This window comes from Heliangelus exortis, chromosome 3, assembly GCF_036169615.1.
Source record: "Heliangelus exortis chromosome 3, bHelExo1.hap1, whole genome shotgun sequence".
NCBI classification, from domain to species: domain Eukaryota; kingdom Metazoa; phylum Chordata; class Aves; order Apodiformes; family Trochilidae; genus Heliangelus; species Heliangelus exortis.
The window spans coordinates 46,519,781-46,541,083 of NC_092424.1; the positions used below are offsets into that span (position 1 = coordinate 46,519,781).

At 35.5% G+C, this 21,303-nt stretch overlaps 1 protein-coding gene across 2 annotated transcripts in view; it reads right to left on the reverse strand.

Annotated features, from left to right (window-relative positions):
- Positions 1-21,303, reverse strand: part of PACRG (parkin coregulated) — a 212,858-nt gene that overhangs the window by 93,789 nt on the left and 97,766 nt on the right. For both annotated transcript variants that reach the window (XM_071740465.1, XM_071740464.1), the window contains exon 4: positions 7,146-7,317. In XM_071740465.1, coding sequence (XP_071596566.1) covers positions 7,146-7,317 — 172 coding nt within the window. The remainder of the gene's footprint in view (positions 1-7,145; positions 7,318-21,303) is intronic.

Consider the following 21,303-nt stretch of genomic DNA (forward strand, 5'->3'; position numbering starts at 1 on the left):
TTATTCATACAAACACTAATAATTAACTTAGGGGACATAAAAATGAATCAATGGCATAGATCACAACTTCATCCTTAACCAATAAATTGTACCCAATTCCTTGAATAGTTCTTCTTGACTGCAGAAGCATACTTATAGGATCAGAGACCTTATTTTGGGGCACCCAGAGGGCATGATGTGAGTCAAAATAGCTGTCCAGTCACCCCTAGGAAGAACTGATTTTCTGCAGATGGTGGCAGAAGGTTCTCAGAGTTTCCTGTTTAAGAGTTCTGTCTTGTGTGATGATAAACCTGGTCTGAGTGGAAGCCAAGACTGTCCTGGTAGAGATTAATTCCTTAATAATGTCAACAGTGTGAATTATAGTGTGAATTATGTCTCCTGACTTAAAAGGTGTCCCAGTGAGTGCAGCAAACTGACCTCACACTGAATCCAGAAAAATGTTTTGGAAGAAGAACTCGTCATATAACCATATAACTTGTCATTCAAGTTTCATTACACCCGAGATGTGCTATAAGGGTGTTTGCTGAACTTTAAACAGCAACAATAGCACTTGCTTTGCCTGCATGGTAAGAAGCTATCTGGATACTTGTCCCATCTCCCTCAAAACAGGGTAATCCCATCTTCCATTTGGTACATAAAACAAAGGACAGCATTTGGAAAAAGATTTTGAGTTCTAAATTGATGGATACTGTAGAATCAAACAGATTGCAGAATTTTTGCCTAAAGCCCTTCAAATCACCAAAATCTGCAGTATATATATTCAGAAAACACTTGTAAATACCAAAAGTAAGACCAAATTGACTGCAAACTGTATTTATTATTATTAAATATTTGGACTGTGGCATGCTTAGCAGTCAACCAGCTCCTGGCTTGATTATACTAGGCACTCTCTAAACACTTAATTAGACACAGTCCCTCCCCCAAGGATATGTCTATTTCAAACATATGTTTGTCTTATAAAAATCTAATAATTATTTTCTGTGTATTACCATCACTGCAGAACATTCTCCCACATTAATCAAAGAAGAAATTTTTAATGGAATATATAGAGTATATGAAAAATAGCAGTGATGTCCCAGGTTTGACACAAATGGAAGAAAGCACCAGTATCCTTACACGGGAATAAAGCAGCACATTCACAACTCAGTACAGTACAGCTACATATAACTACAGAAGGAAACATGTTTAATATCCAAAGTATTCCAATCTGAAAGCATGCTAGGCTGTTGCCTCTCAACCTAGAAGTTTGCTGTAAGATGTGGATCTTTACAATAATAGCAAATTGAATGAGTAGTTTGCTTCTCAGGTAAAGACAGCTTCTCACTGCCTAAAGAGTTTTTAGAAGGCTTCCCACCCTCAGTGGGAAAGATTTCCCTTTTGGTCATCAAGTCTACATGCTACGCATTGTGCAATTCTCTTAAACAGCAACATGATAAAAAAACACAACCCTATAAACTGACTGTGCTGTTTGGTAGTTCTGATGTTTTCTCATTTAATGGCATATGAACTTGACTATTTTGCTTGTGATGAGGATGTACGCTTTTCCAGGAGACCTTTCAGCTTGAATAAGTGCCAGTGTATAATTAAATATTTACTTGAAATATATTTTATTTTGTACTGTTACAGTTTTTTTTCCAAACAAGTTTGGAAAACAAACTTTCTTTTTTCCAAACAAGTTTGGAAAATCAGTATTTTCTGAAGTTCTCATAACTTTCTTAAATTAAAAAAAAAAAAAAATTAGTGGGTTAAATATCTGGTGTATAAGCTCAGTATCTGCATAAGCTCCGTATTTCTACCATTCAAAGCCACATTAATAGATAATTATGAAAATTGACATCATGTTTGAAACACTGAACATTCTTGGGATGAAAGTGTTTCACAGTGCTGCTTATTAAAGCTTTTTAGCAATGAGCTTATATATGATACCTTATTCAATGACAGCTTCAGATAATTTATTTTTGTTAAATTTTATTGGCAATTGATTCAAATTTAAAATATTCTTTTGTTGATTTCCTTTATGAGCAGCAATATTCTTAAGATACTTTTCTGCTTATCCATTTAGAAAGAAGCAACTTACATATGAAGTAACAGAAATTATTATTTTACAACCTTCAAATAATCTCAAAGAAAAAGACCTAGAAGCTATGTAAGCTGGTACTTTTAATTTCTATGTCACAACCTGGAAAAATTTATCTCAGTCTCAGATCTTGCATGTAATAGAAGTCACAGTTTCCATCTCAGGGACTGATACATTTTATAAGCCTAGAAACATGACAGCATTTCTTCCATCATGCAGCAGATCTTTGCATGGCACAATGTATTTTCATTGATAATGTAATTCTCTTTAATTTGACAGGACTTTATTTTTATTCAGTCCCTTCTTCAAATATACCTGTGAATCTGTGTTTAGAAGTGCACTGACAGTTTCCATTTTCTATTTATGTCTCACACCAAATTAAAAAAACAATTTAGTTTGCATTCATATCTCCCTCCCAACTGGTAAATGTGGCACGTGTTTTAGAAAAGACTTTGCCTGAAGCAGAACAAGCTGCAGAGAGCAGGTCTCCTGCAGGGCAGAAAGCACTCAGGATAAAGCTGCTTCAGTTGTTGTGATCTACTTAATCTTGTTGATCAAGGGCTTCTTAAATTCAGTCAGGTTTAAAGAACTGCTAACATGAAGGGCTCTCAAAATGCTATTGATCAAAATGATACCTACTTCTCTTACAGATAATTTTGTCTATAACTTTTCAAATGCATAATACTTAACTACCTGAACTTATATAATAGAAATATTATGTTAAGTTTACAGAACAGTAATGAAGGCTGTTACAAAAACCAGTGCTTCAATCAAGAATGAATAAAACACCAGAGTATTAACCTTGGTTTTCTGTGCTTTTTTAAAGCCAGGTAAGATCTAAATATTTCTTCATCCAAATATTTCAGTACTACTAAAGCAGTGATGTGTTGCAATGAGGTGATGTGAAGAAGGAATAGGCAGCAAAGCACAGATTTTACAACTTGTAATCAAGACTTTGTCCTGTAAAGCCAAACCCTAAGGCACAGAAAAGGCTGAGATTCATAAATGAATCATTGGTAGCTGGAAGAAACATCATCTAGTGGAAAACTGAAGAGAAAGTCAGAGTTTTAAAATTTAAAGTTTTAATTGTGCTTGTAACTGTAGTGTTTTCCTAGATCAGCACCTATAAAACTTGAATTCTATTAGCATTTGCAGACCCTGTTTATTAGCTAGCGTAAAGCATACACTGAGAACAGAGTCCCAGAAACCTTCTTGGTGGCTATATCAATTCCTTCCCCAGTGCTGCCTCAAGCTCCTGAAGTGTAACCTGAGAATTTTCCTATGAGTACCCATCATGTCAATGAAAACAGACTTCTGCACTGCACAAATTTATAGTGTAGTGTTCTAAATGTTTTGTGGGTCCTTGAAGATGAAGAACGTACTCAGGAAAAGCCTGATTATATGGTTTTCCTACCAGTTTGGAAAGGCATTTTACAAAGGCTTCTGAAACACTTAACTGCCATGGTTTCCATGTAAAGAAATAATTTTTTAGAGATAGGAAATGAAGGCAACAATACATGATAATGGAGGAGGACCACAAAGCTCACTAGTAAAAGCCTTGCAGGAATCTACGTATAGGTGATTTGGAATTTTTTTATAATACCAAGTTACTCCAGGTGCCCAAGATGATGCTGATGCTGGAGAACTGCAGAAGGACTTAAGAGTACAGAATGACTGAGTGATAAAATGGCAGATGAAATTCAGTACTAATAAATATTAAATATTAATACATTAACAAGTTCAGGAGAGAATAACTCTATTTCCAACTTCAAAAGTGACATGTTGATTGCAGATTTTATTTTACAAACATGGAAGAGATTTTTCTTTATTGAATGAGAAACAGTTTTGTCACAGGAGCATACAGGAATAATAAAGAATTTAGCTTCTATACCTTTTGTAATTAGTTGAAATTAGCAGTTTTGAGGAAGAATTTCACAAAAACAATTACAATCTCTTGTACTAGCTGATGGAACGTGCAGGGGACAAAAGCCTTGGTATTTAAGAGTCAAGACAATTTTAAATTTTTTTTTTAAGAGAGGCCTTTGCTTTCTTTAACAGCATTTTAAGTCTATAAAAATAAATATGTTTAGAATTAATTTTCAATCTCCGATCTTAATCAACAGAACTGGTTCTCAAGAGCAACAGTTATCAGGAGGAAGACAGCAATTCCATTAGAAGTTTAATTTACTTTCTGTGGATGACAGAAATCAACTTAGACTGTTTACAGAAAGAAAAAGACCACAGCCCAGAAAACCATATGTATTCTATGAAAATATTTCAGACTTCTGTGAAATAAGGAAGTATTAATGGCTATTAAATACTCATAAGTACAGTGAAGAAATAATAGGAGGAATATATATTTAAAAGTGCTTGGAACAACTGTAGCAACAGGCTCAATTTATCTAAACACTACAGTGAGACTGATTTAACATTAAATTTGAATTAACTATACTGTAGTCCAAGGCAACAATTGACATTTTATGTGTGGAGAGTACATTTTCTTATTCTCCACATTTCAATGTATATTTGTGAAGAATAAGAAATCAGTTTAATTTAGAAACTTAAACATCTAAAAGAGCTCTGTATGTGACACTGCGGAAGGATTGCTCTGTTCATTTCTCTATATTTGACTCAGAAAAAGTTTGTTTCTGTTAAGCAAACACTCCCAACAAAGTTTAAGGTATTCTTGATCAACTGTGCCACAAGTGATTTTTAACAGCATGGAAAAAAAACCTTGAAAAGGAAAGCTTTAGTATTCCTTAGGATGGAGATAATTCTTTTTGGACACAGTCAGAAGTGATGGTCTGCTGACTGTAACTGTGTAGAAACAATACTTTCATCTAAGTTAAAATTTAAGTGCAAAGATGTGAGATTTATTGGCTTCTAGGCCTAAATTCAAATAGGCTACAACTGGAGGACAGATTTTTCCTTAAATCATTAAAATATAATAGATAACTCCAGTATTTCATTTAAACTATTTTTAAGAGCAGCTCTTTAATTTAATTTAATCTTTAATTTTTCTTTAATGCACATGCAGGAGAGAAAACTGCTTTTAAAATCAGTCTATCTGTAGAGGCTTTTTTTCTGTCTTTCTCTTATCCCATTCCCCTCCATCCTATACATTACCTTGCCTAATAATCAATTGATTCACTCTTTCACAGCAGAAATATGGTCGTGGTCTAGAAGAAGACTGGTTAATAAGATGTGAGTCACTCAGTGGGATGCTTTAGAGACAGCAATATGTGTAGAACACAGCTGAGTTTACTGTGGATGCAGCTGAGTCACAGAAATGTATAGCTCTGACTACACTATTACACAGTCAGAGCAAATTTTTAGAACTCTCAGAAGTCCACACTTTCAGAATCCTTGAGATAGTGGTGTCTTTTTTTTAATATTAATATGGCTTTAATTAGCAAGACGCCTTTACCATTGATAATACTTGGACTCTTCCCATATTAAAGCTGATAGAGAAGCTTTTTTAAAAATAAAAAATAAGCACTGTACAATAAAATAAAGCAGAACCAACAACTAAATTTAGCCATCAGATTCTTAAATGTGTTCCAGCATCATAAATTATGACTTGATTTAAAAAGACTCTATATCAAATCCATACAAATATCCTTACCTAGCAGTCTCTTTTTAATGCTACAAGCTGTGTAACAGCCAAAGCTCCCAGGTAATTATTTCTAAGATAGACTCTGGTCTCAGCAAGACTTTTAAATCCTAACTGAGTAGCTGCTGTGATAAACTTGCAGTTTATCTGAAGAAACGATTTCAGCTTTCAAAAAATGATACTACTAAAAATATATTTTGGTGGTGCTGAAAATACACATTTTAAGAAATTACATTATTCCTCTCTGTATGTGTTTCCCTTTTGGAGAGAAAAGCTTGTAACTTTTTTCCATAACCTGTCACAGCTGTCACTTACAGAATAACCATTCTAAATATCATATTTCTTTTGACATTTTCAAAATCTACAGTAAGATAGAAATAACAACCTCTATAATCAGTCTTTTTAAACAGAGAATAAATTGAATGAAAAAAAAAATCATAATCTGACTCTTCCAACACCATTTTTTCAGAATTTTCAGTTTCAAACTACATTCCTTTTCCCTTTTTCCAAAACTGTGTTTGACGCTATTCATTCTGTATCATATGCACAATGACTCCTTTTTGTTCTGTATTATCATGGATGCTGAGTTACATCAGGAAAACAGGATAAAGCAAAGAGATTATATCATTAGTGATTAATGATAAAAGAGCAGACAAGTTTAACAAATATGAGCATCTACTGGTATAGGGATAGCATGAAGGCTTAAGAATCATAATACCTAACTAAAGAAGAGTAAAGGTTCAGAATAATATCTCCTCAAGGTACTGATCTCAAGAAACAGGGAAGGAAAAAAATGTATATCTGAAGCACTAGGTGTTCCAAGAAAAGATGTTTTAGTAGTATTACACTCGTATTAATATAAAGTATTGCCTTGCACATAATTTTTCTACAAAAAACCCTAAATTTGAATATATAAAAACTTCAAAATTAATTTTTAATTGCCAAAATCTTACATACTACATTAGTCAGGCAGAACTCCCAATTTAAATAAATATATGTTTATGCAAAGTAATGAGAGTGATTATAGAAAATGTATCTTGTGAATAAATATACGACAACTGCAGAAGAAAAAAAAGGACAAAAAGAAACATAATTCTGTAAATTTCATCTGGTGATTTCTACTGTCATTTCAGATTAGCTGGTTTATACAGTAATGGACTTACATAATAGATACAAAAAATCAGGTGATAAAATGTCACTTCACATGTTTAACGTCCAGGAGCCTCATTGTAACAAGAAAAACACAAACCAGACAGTCTATCCTTCTGAATTATTGCACATACCAGGTGACTGAAGGCACGAGCCTTCTGGCCTTATATCTTAGATTTTACTCACATTTGCAATAACCTCTGTGAAATGTACAGCCTGCCATGTTTTACTGTTTAACTAGCAACTTGCCAAAAATCTGCACTATATAAATGCAATTTTAGGGACTTTTTTCCCCTGTTCACCTACTTTTTATTGGGATAATGAGCTGAGGAATAACAGGAGGAATCTTGTTTCCACCATGTTCCAGCATGTCATGGATTCCTTGACGAGCAAAAAATTCATATGGAAATGTCAATTCACAAAGCCCATCAAAAAACAAGGGCAGATAGCGATGATAGTCCAGCTTTTCAATCTCGACCTGAAAGTAAACAAACACATGCATTTTTTCAATACTAGTACAATGTAGTCAGACTAGTAGATAATTCATGCCAGCTACACAGGTAAGTTTACTTAGTAATAATTAATGTTGTACGACTGTAGAATACAATTAAGTACCAAATATGGTTTATAGCCAGATACTGAAACCAAAAATATTAGACCTAAAGAAAAGAATGAAAATAAATATGCACCCACATATTTTCATTTTTTGATAAGTCAGTGCCAGATTCTGATCTTCTTCCTTAAACACCTTCCCTTTAACTTACCATAGGAATCAAACCAGCATTTTAAGAATAACATTCTTAATGTTATTTAAAACATTAATGTTATTTAAAACATTAAAAACATTTATTTTTATTAAAAAAAATAAATCTGATCTTTTTATCTTAACTTGAGCAGTCACTAGAACAAATAAGAGAAAGAATCCAGCAGCTTACAAATACCCAAAATGGCTCAAATATCACAGTATTTGCACAGAATTTGCAACTTTCTACAGTGTTGACCTGGTTTTATTTCTGCTTCATTTCACGAGCAGAATTCCAAAGAAATTCCATGGGTCTCTACTGTGAAGAAAAGGTAGAGCAATTAGGTACCAGTTTTTAATAGGAATCTTCCTCCAATTGTAAAATACAAAGTGTGCTGACCTTTAAAATTATTGACTTTGTGAGGGATTTTTCACTCTGTCCTATTTCTTTTCCCTTTTCCTTCTACCCACCAGCACTCCGACACTACATACACTCAGGATAGCCAGAGAGAACCAGAAGTGATTTGCTTTCAGCCTGTCAAAGCTCTGAATACAGTTAAGAAGTTACTCAAAAGCAAGGCACCTCAAAATCATTTGGAGATCAATCCATTTCCTTAAGCATCCACTTCCGTTTTTTAAAACATGTCTTAGATGTTACCCTATTTTTCCAGTGAGATTATATTTTGGAATGGGTTAAATGCTTCACACCTAACACGTTTTGTCTCATAGACCAAGCTGAAGCTCCAAATATTCCCAAAAGAAATTTGGGTTAAGCAAACAAATACCCAGGCCATGATTTTAGGCCAGTAATCAGTAACATTCACATTTGAATTGTGGAAGAAATTTCTGAAATAAAGTAGTCGAGAACTGAAGATGGCTTTTACACTTTTCAGGTAAATGCCACAGTCAGCAAGTAGGGGACATACATTCTCTATATGCAGCCAGGACTCATTTTCTATCCTGCTCGACTCCGAGCAGATTTGAACCCTGGCCTTGCATTGGTGAGGCCCACACCTTGAGTATTGTGTTCATTTTTGGGCCCCTCATTACAAAAAAGACATAAGGGTGCTGGAGAAGAGCAACCAAGCTGGTGAAGGGTCTGGAGAACAAGTCTTACGAGGAGTGCCTGAAGGAACTGGGGTTGTTTAGCCAGGAGAAAAGGAGGCTGAGGGGAGAACTTATTGCTCTCTACAACTCCCTGAAAGGAAGCCATAGTGAGGTGGGGGTTGGTCTGTTCTCCCAAGTCACAGGACAAGAGCAAAAGGTCTCAGTTTGCACAGGGAGAGGTTCAGATTGGGAAACAGAAGAAACTTCTTCACTGAAAGGGTTATTGTCATGGCTAAGGCCCAGCCAGTAACAGGGAACTGTGGGGGAGGAATAGGGGGAGAAAAATCCAACTGAAGACTCATGGGTGGAGACATGAACTAAGAGGGTTTCTCTCACCAGTTATGGTCACAGGCAAAATAGAATCAACTTGGGAAAAATCAATTTAATTTATCGTTACTTAAATCAAAGCAGAGCAAAGAGAAAATAAAAACCAGACCTTCCATACCCTACCTCTTGGGCCCAGATTACTTTGTTCTGTTATGTCTTCCCTGTCAGCACAGGGGGACAGGTAGCAGGGTTTACGGTCTGTTCGACACAGGAAGAACTCCTCACAGTCCACCCCTGCTCCAACATGGGGTCCCTCCCATGGCCAAGAGTCCTTCAGGAACCCCTGGGACATGAGTCCTTCCCACAGATGCAGTCCCTCAGGAACTGCTCCAGCCCGGGCTGCACACAGGGTCGCGGCTGCCTCGGGAGCAGTCACCTCCCCTGGCACGGTGCCCTCCATGGCTGCAGGCCCACTTCTGCTCCACCCTCATCCTTCACGGGCTGCTCGACTCTGCTCCCCCATGGGTTGCTGGGGGAGGTCTGCCGCCTCACCCTGGGCTTCAGGAGAACCTCTCTCTCTTCAAGCACCGTCTCCCCCTCCTTCCTCACTGACGGTCTCTGCTCTGTGGCATTGCCCTCACCTCCAGTGTCGCTCTCATCTCTCCCTCTCCTTCCCTCTCAGTTCTTACAGCTGCTTGTTTCCCCTTCTTGTACATGTTAACCACAGCACCCCTCGCTGCTGATGAGTTCACCATCAGACGGAGGTGGGGCCGGATTTTTCTGGAGCAGGGGAAGCTTTCAGCGGCTTCTCACAGGAGCCACTCCTGGGGCCCCTTCCCCACTACCAAAATGGTGCCACACCGACCCAATCCAGTTATCAGTGAGTGGAACAGGCTGCCTAAGGAGGTGGTTCTATCACCATCCCTGTAGGTGTTTCTAAGACACGTAGACGTGATGTTTAGGGACATGGTTCAGCACTAGACTCTGTAGTTAGGTTAATGGAGTTGGACACCATGATCTTAAAGGTCTTTTCCAAGGGGAACAGTTCTGTGATTCTGTATTTCTTGAGGATATTCAGCACAGCATGGACAAGACCTGTGACATGGTAAAAGAAGTTTGCCCTCAAAATCACTGGAACAGAAGACAGTAATACAGCAATGGCAAACTTCTGGTGACAAGTCTAAGTCATAGGCCAGATTTGTTCCTTACAGTGAGAAACAAGTAGCAGGTACGAAATGGCTCAACACTCAGAAAATAATTAACAAAAAAGACTGTTGTTGATAGGACAACCAAATGTCCTCCAATATTTTCCTTTTTAACTCTGAATTTTTAGTTTACAAGATTATTAGACTGTATGTTTTGTTATTGAATGTTCTAATTTCAGAAAATAAAAAACAGTACCTACAACAGCTACATGTGTCTGGGGAAAGCTTTAGATGTGAAAAAGATACAGTGAGTGGAGGTTTTTTTAAACTAGGGGAGGGAGTGTTTCACAAAGAAAAATACCTTTATCAGATTACCATTCTTTATACAGGTTTTTGCCAATTGTATAAAAATTACATACTATTTCTATGGAAAAATATCTTGATGAATATACATCCATGTTAGACTACTGAATCAGGAATTGCAACTGTTTTGCTCAAAACACATTTCTTTTCTCCCACTCTTCACTAATATTTCCTCTAGCTGTAACTACCAGTTATCTTTCTTCTTAAGAATATGATATTTTTGACGCTCTGCAATTTTTCTTAGCTGTTTTCTGCCTTGAAATATGCTTTTCCTGTTTCGGATATAAAGAAAGCTTGTGTTCAAAAGTAAATGTTTTTCAGTGGTAATAACTAGCCAATAAAAGAGATCACCTTTATTTACCAATTCTGTCTTACAGTTGCGCACTAGATACAAATAGGAATGATATATTATCTTTAAGGTGAATGTTTCTGGGTTTCAAATCAAATTGGATATTTACACATAACTCAAAAGTTTTACTACAAAAAAAAAAAAAAAAAAAACAAAACAAAACAAAAAAAAACACACCAAACACAAAACTCTACAAAATATAGGTATGACAAACCATAGATAATTAAGCATTCGTTTTTAACTCTTGATGTCTGAATTAGTTCCAAAGCTGTAAGTGGTTAGCAACTGGCATGGCTTTGAAAAGGACTGATTTCTAACTCGTTTCTTGAAGTGTCTGCTGATGAAAGCATACAGCCAATTTTTGCTTAGCATTTTGTGCTCATAACAACTCCCACAATATGGAAGCCAGAAATATTTTGCCCTGCATTTTAGAGTGTGAAACCTTTTCCTTCTGTATTTACTATTTAGCCTTTATAAGTCACTATTATACAGCTGTTCAGAGAAAAATGCGTTTTTTCTCTTTACACCCACGAAATTCCTTTGGTTTTCACATCCACGCACAAAAAAATGCTGATTAAAACTCAAATTCTTGGCAAAACTTGTCCACATCTGACAATAATGCTGCAACTATGGATTTTTAAAAGAATTCTTACAATAATTTTTATGAACTTTTGTACTGGTGGTTAGTAAGTTGTGAGCAAACAGCCTTTGAATTTTCAGTAAACAGTCTAACTAATATAATTTGATATATTACTACGAATTATAATCACAAAACAAATCCCCCTCTATTATAATCAATAAAATCTTCTGTTTCATGAAATCTCCATGCCACTTGCATATACTACATGCTCCATAGCTGAAAATGAAACAACATACAGTTTGTAATGGTTTTTTGTAAGTATGTATAACCAAACTACATGATGGGGCTAGTCTAATGTCAATATCAAAGTTATTTTGTCCAGCAGAAAATTTGTTCCTATGAAACAGCTCATAGTGAGATGCAAGTGTGCTGAGATAATGAAAGCCCAGATAAAGAGTCCAGTTTGTAAACAGTAAACATAAGCTTCATGGCTAAACTGCGTGTTAGGTGAAAAAAGCAAGATATTTAAGAGAACTTAAGGTATTAAAATTTGACAATAAAGATGTTATTGGACTTTGTTAAATAGTGATATTTAAAGTAATCTGCTAATCTATAAAGCAAGCCTCAGATTTAGAAGGCAACGTTTAAGATACCTAACTTAATTTTTCATCTCATTTCACACAACTGATTACATAATACTATATGTCTTAGATATGATTATGCAAAAAGTGGATTTCATCTCCTAGAAACATCATATCTGCTTATTTACTCACTTAACATCTTTACCCAAGGCATTAGATTAGGTGTAGTAAAAGCAACTGTGAAATTGTGGGTTTGATAAGGACAAACAGGAGTTTTTGTAAAGATTGTAACGATTCTTTGGGAAAAGTGATAGTTGCTTTTAAGATTTATTTTCCATTCTGTACCAGCTATTTCATCTGTTTTCTAGGTTAATGGAAAGAGAAGAGCAGAAACATTCTCGAATAGTCTCAGTTTTGAGACTTTCAAATTTTGCTTCCAAGATTTCTTTCAACCTTCTTTCAAGGTTTCTCCTTTTCTTACAACATCCTCTACAAGATGAAGACTCTGGATTTCACAGTTTCTGGTTTCTTGCTCTTAGCATATTTGTGTCTTGTTTCATAAGGACATATTAAACTTCACTATGGGGTAGGTAATGATTACTATGGAGTAGGTAATGCTCATCTAGATTTGATTAGATCAGGTTTTTAATATGGAAGCTTTGCTTATGGTACTTACAGTTAAAAGCTCAATTCTGTTGTTGCATTTAGTCCCTTCAAGCTTTCCATCAGGCAATTATTCTCTTTGTAGTCCGCAGTATTTCAATATATACTGCCTAGGTTCATACTACAAAGATTCTCTGTTGAAAGAGTTTTAGTCTAAATTATTACATTGTATCGAAAAGAGAATGAGGGAAGTTGTATTTTGTGTTCTGCAATGAAATGATAACATAATTATCTTAAAACAAGTGGATGTTTCTCAGACTCAAAGATAAACAGATAATGGCAAAGGAGAAACTAGATAAACACTGCATCCGTGAATTTAGTAAACTGATTTTAGAGCCTAACACATTCTGTAGATATTTCATTTCCCACAAAAAGTTAAATAAAAGAAAATATAAATTAAAAGAAGACATAATTATGGTTTTTGAGTGTTACTGTACCAGCTATATGCATTCAGATGTGAAATATCACCTCAAGAAAAAAAAAAAAAACAACTCCAAAACACAAAAACGTTACGCAGATAATATTTTTAAATTCACGGCATTCCCAATTACCTCCATGTTAGTTACAATAGTAATGTTGTCATAAAAAAAATAATTGAGAAAAGATAAAAGACATATTGTTCTAAGGTATTTTATATAGCAATATACAGTTCAATTTTTCATAGTATGCTTTATACCTTGATGCCCTATTGCTCTTTTAAATGAAGTTGGAACAGAATAACATTTAAGTCTGAAAGCACTGAAGAGGAGTGTGATAGGAAGCAAACCCAACAATAATGCAAACCTTAAAGTAAACGTAGTTCTAAACTTTCTCATTTTAGGGCCATATAATAGATAATTACCTTCTAACTGTTATTCCTATCTCCACAGTGATGTTCCTTCTACATAGAGCTCAAAAATTAAGCAATGCAACTATTTATCCATCCAGACTAGTTGCCTCATTTACCTCTCTCCTTCATTTTTTATTGCTTTCTCTCAGCTGACACTGCTGCCCAATCCATGTGGGTTCTTTTCAAATGAGGGGAAAAGATAATAAAACACATGGACTGACTTTTGACTCATGCTTGATGTGTATGAATGAGAAACATGTCAGAAACAGAAATGGTGTGATCAAAATTATTTGGCACTGGTGAAACCAGTCTGTTAATAATCTACTGTAAGCATCAATGGATAGAACTGGATATGATCAAGACCTCTATAACATTACTGAAAATCAAATAATTTTATGTTAGTACAGCAGGTATATTCCACAGATATTATTTGGAGAACACTTGCTACTAGCAATGATGATGGACCTGCATATGATATACAAACCATTTTCTTTTCAGTTACCACACTTGAAGGTGACAACCTAATCATATGTTTACAGAGGTGAGGAAAATTAATAGTCAAGAAGAAAGTCATATTATTCCCCAAATAACTAGAGGATCAGTGATTGAGTGAGAAATAGGAACAAGAAGAAGGAAGATACAGATTTGTGTAAACCCTTCCCCAGCTAGACATAGGGTAAAAAAAAACCGTGAAATCTCTTCCTGAAAATGCAACCTGAGAATTAATTTTGATTTAAGAATTGGATTCTCAGCTATATATGTGGATCACTAATAGTCTGTGAGCTATGCCACTCAGGAAATAATCTAGGATATTTCTAGAGGCAGAAGATTCCATCCTTGAATTTTCATAAATCTTTTTAATTGTACTGCTTGGAATTAGATTTTGTAAGTATACACTTCGCTGATAATAAATATCAGGAAGGTCTTGCCAATATAGAGTAGAGTCAGCATCTCTTACAGGAAAAAACAAGATGACTAAAAAAACCTGTATTATGAGATATTGGCCTTACAGTATGACACACAATGTAAATATAACAGAATCACAGCAAGGATTCCTGCTACAGTTTTGGAGTTCATCAGTGTGATATAGTAAGATAGGAAAAATTGTTGAGTAAATTAATTATAATGAGCCACCAATATGATGAAGATTTGAAAAGGGCACTTTTCACAAAATAAAAGAAAATATAAATATTCTATTTCACAAAAAGAATTTAAAACATACGAAATATCCCTAGTATAGATAGGAAAGCATGAATGTTAATACACTAGGCAGTCACGAGAGCTCACCTGCTATTGTCATCAGTTCTCCTCTGTACTTGACACCAGCAAAAAGAAGAGGACAAACTCTTTTTCCTTCATTATAGAATGCACAAATTATAATGGTAAAAAAGAAACTCAGTTTTGCAGACATTTAACTAGACTGTTCCACTAGTAGGCAAGGGGAGAAGTCTAGCGAGAGATCAAAACCCACCCCTCCAAGGAAGAGTTTGAAGGAAGAACAATGATCATCAGGTGGATGCAAGACTCTCCCACTACTTTTTTTGAGGAAGACAAAGCAGCAGTTTTTCACTTACTTTTGCAATATGGAGCTTACAATAAACTTTATCACAACAGGAGTGGACCAGGTTGTTCACCCCAACAAAACATATACAATGCAGCATGCCAGTATAGAATTAGTTTAAAATTGACTTATTGGAAAAAAGTTACTAATGTTTTTCTTAAAGAAAGTTTGCTGCCATGTTATTAGCACGAAAACTAACACTCTTATGTTAATTAATTAATTAATTATGAAGGTAAATCAGGAGAGTGTCAACTGATTCTATCCCCATTTGGAAAACTATTGGCCAAGCAATTTTTTCCTATTTTTAGGCATTTGTTTTCTTTCTCTTTGCTAATTATTCATGCAAAGCTGTCCATCAAATCAACTTGAAATTCTTTGGTTTAATAAAAATAACACAAAACAGAAAATTTAGGGATAAACAGAAACACATGCAGAAAGAGGGACAAATGCACATAGAAAAACATTTATGTAGGAAAAGTTAGAAACAACTACCTGAAGATTTTTCTTGTTTAAATAATTAGAATCATAGAAATTTCAGGGTTGCAAGGGACCTTTAAAATCATCTAGTTCCAACCCTCCCGTGCCATGGGCAGGGACACCTTCCACTAGATCAGGTTGCTCAGAGCCCCATCCAGGGGGATTAAAATCTTCCAGGGATGGGAGTTCCACCACCTCTCTGTGCAACCTATTCCAATGCTAATTAAAACAGAGCATAAAATACCAGAAAACCTACAATGTTATGTACAACTCAAATTGTCTATCTGTCCAATTTTGTCATAAGTTTCAGACATAGACATAGTGAAAAAGTGGCAGGTTTATGGTCTTAGAAATTGTGGAGGCTTATAAAACATGTCATTATACATTATCATTTGCATTTCCACACACAATATTTTTTGAAAATCTAATAAAAATTATGAGATTAAATGTCGCAAAGGCAAATCAGAATAGTGATTTTTCTACATTAAAACCATTCTATGAGACTACTCCTACTACCTTCTAACTTTTGACATATAACTCTAAGCAGAATGGCCATAAAAATGGGAAAAAATAGCGGTAATGTGTTCACTGTCCCCAACAGAAAAGAAGAAGAGATATTTCTTCAAATTATTTCAGGTGAGTCTATATTAATATCTTACTTTGGAGATGTTATGCAGTTTCAAAGTTGAAATAAACAGGGAATAGTTACATTTTGCAACAAAAGTATATGTGCAGCAAATGTGTTTCTGTAGCTAAATGTGATTAAGCTTTTTTCTTTTTTTTTCTTTTTTTTAAAGCCTTTCCCATTATTGCTCTATTCTGAGAAAAGTGGAGGAGTTACTGATGGTTCACTACAGGAACAGACGTATTATACTCTTGCTCAAAAATTTTAAAAAATCATTGCCATGGAGGATTCCTAAGCATTTTCAGAGAAAAAATTCGCTATTTATACACCAGTTCCAATCTGTAAGTTCAGGTTTTATTACTATGCCACCAACATAAGAAAAAATCCTCTTTCACATTTTATTAATCTACAAAGATGTAACTATATATTTGTGGATATCATTATTACTTAGCAAGGAAAAGTGTACAAAAGAGAAAGAAGACAGTCTACACTCTGTATTCATTTCTTATTATACACTTAATCTTATTGACTTCGCACAGCATTTGGATAATTCTCTTAATGAAAACAACCTTGTTTTCAGGCAGATTTAAAAAGAATCTAGACTTCTTGGAAGTATAATCAGAATGCACATGCACAGGAGCCCAGTGACTTACCTGGTTACCTGAAGCTGATTTACAACACTAAATCAAGGGTTTTCTGTGTCTCTTGCTCTTATGAAACAGGCTTGCTAGACAGAGAGCAGAAATGTGTAGCCTGCATCCTGCAGATTCAGCTTGGGGAAGGCTCAGCTTTAAGAGTTAACAAAATAAACAGATAAAGGATATCTGTCTCTGTAGATGTTGAATTAGGATTTCAAAAAGCTTTCAATGGAGTCCTTTTCAGGACATTATTAAGTTAGTAGCCACAGGAGGCAAAATGAAATCCTTTCATGAATTAAAAGCTGGTTACAGTAGAAGCAGCAAAAAGGCTAATGGTGGAGCGCCCTGGGGATCAGAAGAAATGCTGCCGCTTACTATATTATCACAGGCCACAACAATTTAAAATTAAAAGTATTACTCAAAATGATAGAAATTATGGAATATTGCAAAGAATTGAAATAGGCTGACAAAATGAAATTATTTACCGATGCGGTTAAGATAGAATGCATGATAAATTTTCAATTTATAATGCTGCAGCTTCTGGTAATAGAATTGATTAATATTGAGGACAAATTGTGTTGATAACTATGCAGTCACATAGGGGAGGTGGCTCTTATTTCAAAGACTTGGAGTCAATAGTCTTGTTTGATTCATAAAAAGCCCAGCCTGAGGTCAGCAGATCCCCAGAGCAAAGGTCATCAACACAGGCACTATTAAGAAAGATTACTTTCTAATGAGGATACTTTCTTGAATAAAAGTTTTTAAAGCTCTAAAAAAGATGGACACTTTTTTAAGTTTAAGTTTTCTGGTACTCTTTTCTAACTACTACCACTTGGATCTTCTGGAAGCCATAAAACATTCTGAATTGTGCAATGCCATTTTGTAAGAAGATTTAAGTGATAAATACAGTGCTAGCGCCAAGAAAAGATGATAAAGATTTTTATGGAATAAAAATAGCAAGATCTTCTGCAAGAACTTTAGAGGAAAAGCTAATTAGGTTCATATGAGAAATGAGGCTTATCTGGGAGGAAAGTGAGAACAGTGGAAGCAGTTTTCTGTCTCTAGGTCTGGAGCTTCCCTTATAAGACTTGCTCTCTGCTTGCTCTGTCAGTGGCATGAGTCCTAACATGCACATTCTCCTCTATGAGGGGAGCATTGCAAGAATAAGTTGCTTGCACCAGAAGGTCGGGTCATCCTCTGGTGACTTATTCTGATTCTGCTAATGCCACAATGGCCTACTTGGGAGCTAAAGGAAAGTTTCTGCTAAGTGAATAGAATTATCTGACCTGTCACAAAGAGCAGTAATCCTCATAGAAGGTTGGTGGAAAACTAATTTTCGATTAATTTGTTTGCTACTTCTGGCTATAACCTTTCCACAAAAACACTGGAGCTGAGATCAACAATATTTTAAATGCATATAGTAGAACCTAAATGATTTATAGTGTGGGTTCAGATGCAGGAATAATAAGTCACAGCAAATTGTCTTATATAAAACACGGCAAAGCGAATCTGTCAGTACTGTCAGCAGATTTACTGAACTTACTTCTAAAAGGAAATGAACACAACAATACCAGTTTAAAACACAAAACACTGACATCTAGTAAATCTCTTGACAGACTTAAACTATTCCATTTTAACGATCACAAATCTAAGTAACATGTACAAACTCCACTTCCTAGAAGCCCAAGCATAGGTTTCCTAACTGGACTTTATTTTCATACTGATTAAGCCTCATTAAAGAATAAATATGTGTGAAGGTGATGCAATCACTTACTTAGGCCTTGTAATTGTATATGTCTATAGCTAAGTAATAAAATTTCAACTGAGTTCAAGAAATGTTTATTTTGTACCCAGTAGAATTTGGTCAGTACAACCAACCCAATAGGCTTGTTTGATTCTGTTTCCCACATGTGAAAATGATATTCCTTGCCAGGAAAGAGCAATGTCTGAACATCTTCAGATAACCATCCAGAATGCAGGAAACTACTAAAATGTATTGGGACAGTTACCATAAATGATATATATCTAGGCTAAGAATGCTTACATCTTTTCAACAAAGAAGTTCTGCTATCAAATCTTTCAGAAACAAGATGGAGAAAACAAGGACACAATGTGTGAAACTTTTTTAACTTCAGAAATAATACACAGGAAAACCAAAACATTCTCATGGGCTCTAAGTGTGTTTGAGGAGAAGGACTGCCCATGACCAGTTTTGGAGTAGAGGACTGTCTAAGGAGAAGAGGTCAGCCACCAGAAATCCTTTGTCCCACAGCCTCCAAGAGTCCTGGAAGATGGCTCTGAAGTTACTTCACACTTTTCAGTCATGGTGTGGTGGAATGAAATGCCTGACACCATGTGCTAGCAATACTGAAAGGTCCCCAAAGGTTAACTGCAGACAGATGAATAAGATACTTAATGAACCAAGTCCAGAAACAGGCAGAACCTCAGAAATTGAAGGCAATACTGCACCATCTGCTGGCTGACACCAAAAACTGTGGAGGTGTTGTCCTCTCCATTTCAAGAGTGAACGATGAAACAAGATAGTCAGGATATTATTGTAAATTTCAAGGTCAGACTTAGGAACAAACAGATTGGGCTACAACAGAACAGCTAAAACACACCCCTTATGAAAACCAGTGTTTTCCCAAGGAAGTCAAAACTCAAGACTAGTGCATTTTCAGAACTGCTAATCTATATCATGACTAACAGATGTCTGCATGAACTATATCTATACTTAAAACCAAAACAGGATGGGAGCTATTTTCTGAGCCTCATGCACAGTGGTGCAGAAGAGATAAATTCTGTACATCTAAATGCTTTGGTATGCAAAACAGAGTTGTTGCCTTTAAATTGTATACTGTGAACAGCCTCGGTAACTGCTTACCCTGAACCATGGATAAGCATTATCTAGGGAAATAAACCTCAGTCAAAATCCTACCAGGAAACATGCTATCTACGTACTTAACAGTGCTGTGCCAAGGCTCAAGGCAATACTATGACCCTGTTAGTTTTCTAGGATGAATGTGGAGCTTGGCATAACTTCAGCAAAACAAGATTGATTGAAGAACATATACATTAGAAAAAAAATAATAGAAGCTTGCTTGCATCACTTTTAAATATTATATTTATAATAAATATTTCAAAACATATGTAAGCAAAAAACGGTGCAGGTGTATCACTCAAGACTATTAAGCAGGTTGAGTTCATTTAGACAATATTACTCTCAGTTAAAAATAAACCCTGCTTTTGGTGGAGATTACAGTTGCTTGTGGCATCTGGCATGAGTGTCTGTGAAATGAGTCATTGAACAAAACTGTTACGTTGATGGTGTTACTGAAAATGGCATTTCACAGTTGGAAAGAAGTCTTTGGATGATTTTCAGTCAATATATCCATATGACCTCCACTGATTTTTTTCTGAAGATCATATGTTGTCAGCAGAGATTTTATCTTGTAATCATTATTTTGCTGATTTTTAGTATATTCTGTGATAATTTGTCTAGCTAGAGTTATTTGGATTTTTGTGCGAAATGCCATGCCAGCACAAACAGAAGTTTCGAAAGCTTCATAAGAGCAGGCAACAATGTGGTATGATAACTAAGTACACTCATACAACTCAGATAATTCAACAGATCTTTCTAAATTTGGTATCCATAACAAATCTAGTTAAGTATATAAGAATATGGCACTTCAATGGGGCCAACTGTTGACTTAAGATATGGAACTTAGAAACCATTCCCCATATAGTTCTAGTTCTTTAATAAGCATTTATTTGCACTTTCAAGAAAACCTTTTTCCAAACTGTACTCATTTCAGCAAAGTAGAATAAGTCCCTAGAAAGAAGTGTCAGCTTTGGTGAAAAATAATGGAAAATACTAAAATATGCTGCAATACCCAAGACTAATTTTTTGGATTAGAAAAGTAACAGACAAAATCATCTTTGAAAACTGAAAATATAAAAAAAGCTTCTGTAATGTGGGTAAACTCAATGGTCATATAATCATAGAATTATAGAATGGTGTGGGTTAGGAAGGATCTTAAAGGTCATATAGTTCCACCCCCACTGCATGAGCAAGGGCACCTCCCACTAGACCAGATTGACTGTGGCCCCATCCAATCTGGCCTTGAACATTTCCTGGGAGTAGGCAGACACTTGGGAAACCTGCTCCAGCATCTCATCACCGTCAAGAATTTTTTCCTAACATCTGACCTGAATCTCCCATCCTCAAGTTATAATCATTGTCCTTTACCCATGCAAAAAGCTCTACCCCAGCTTTCTTATAGGCAAACTTCAGAGACTGGAAAGCCGCTCTAAGGTCACCTTGGAGCCTCCTCCTCTCTAGGTTGAACAACCCCAGCTTCCTCAGCCTGTCTTCATAGGAAAGGTGCTCCAGCCTGTGTAGCTGATGTGCATGTAGGAATTGCCACTAGGAAACACGATAGCTTTGTTTATAAGGTATTAGTGCGTTTTTCTGCTTTGATAGTGCTCTTTAAGAATTGTTTCTTTGTTGTTTTAAGTATTAATTCTTATCCAAAAA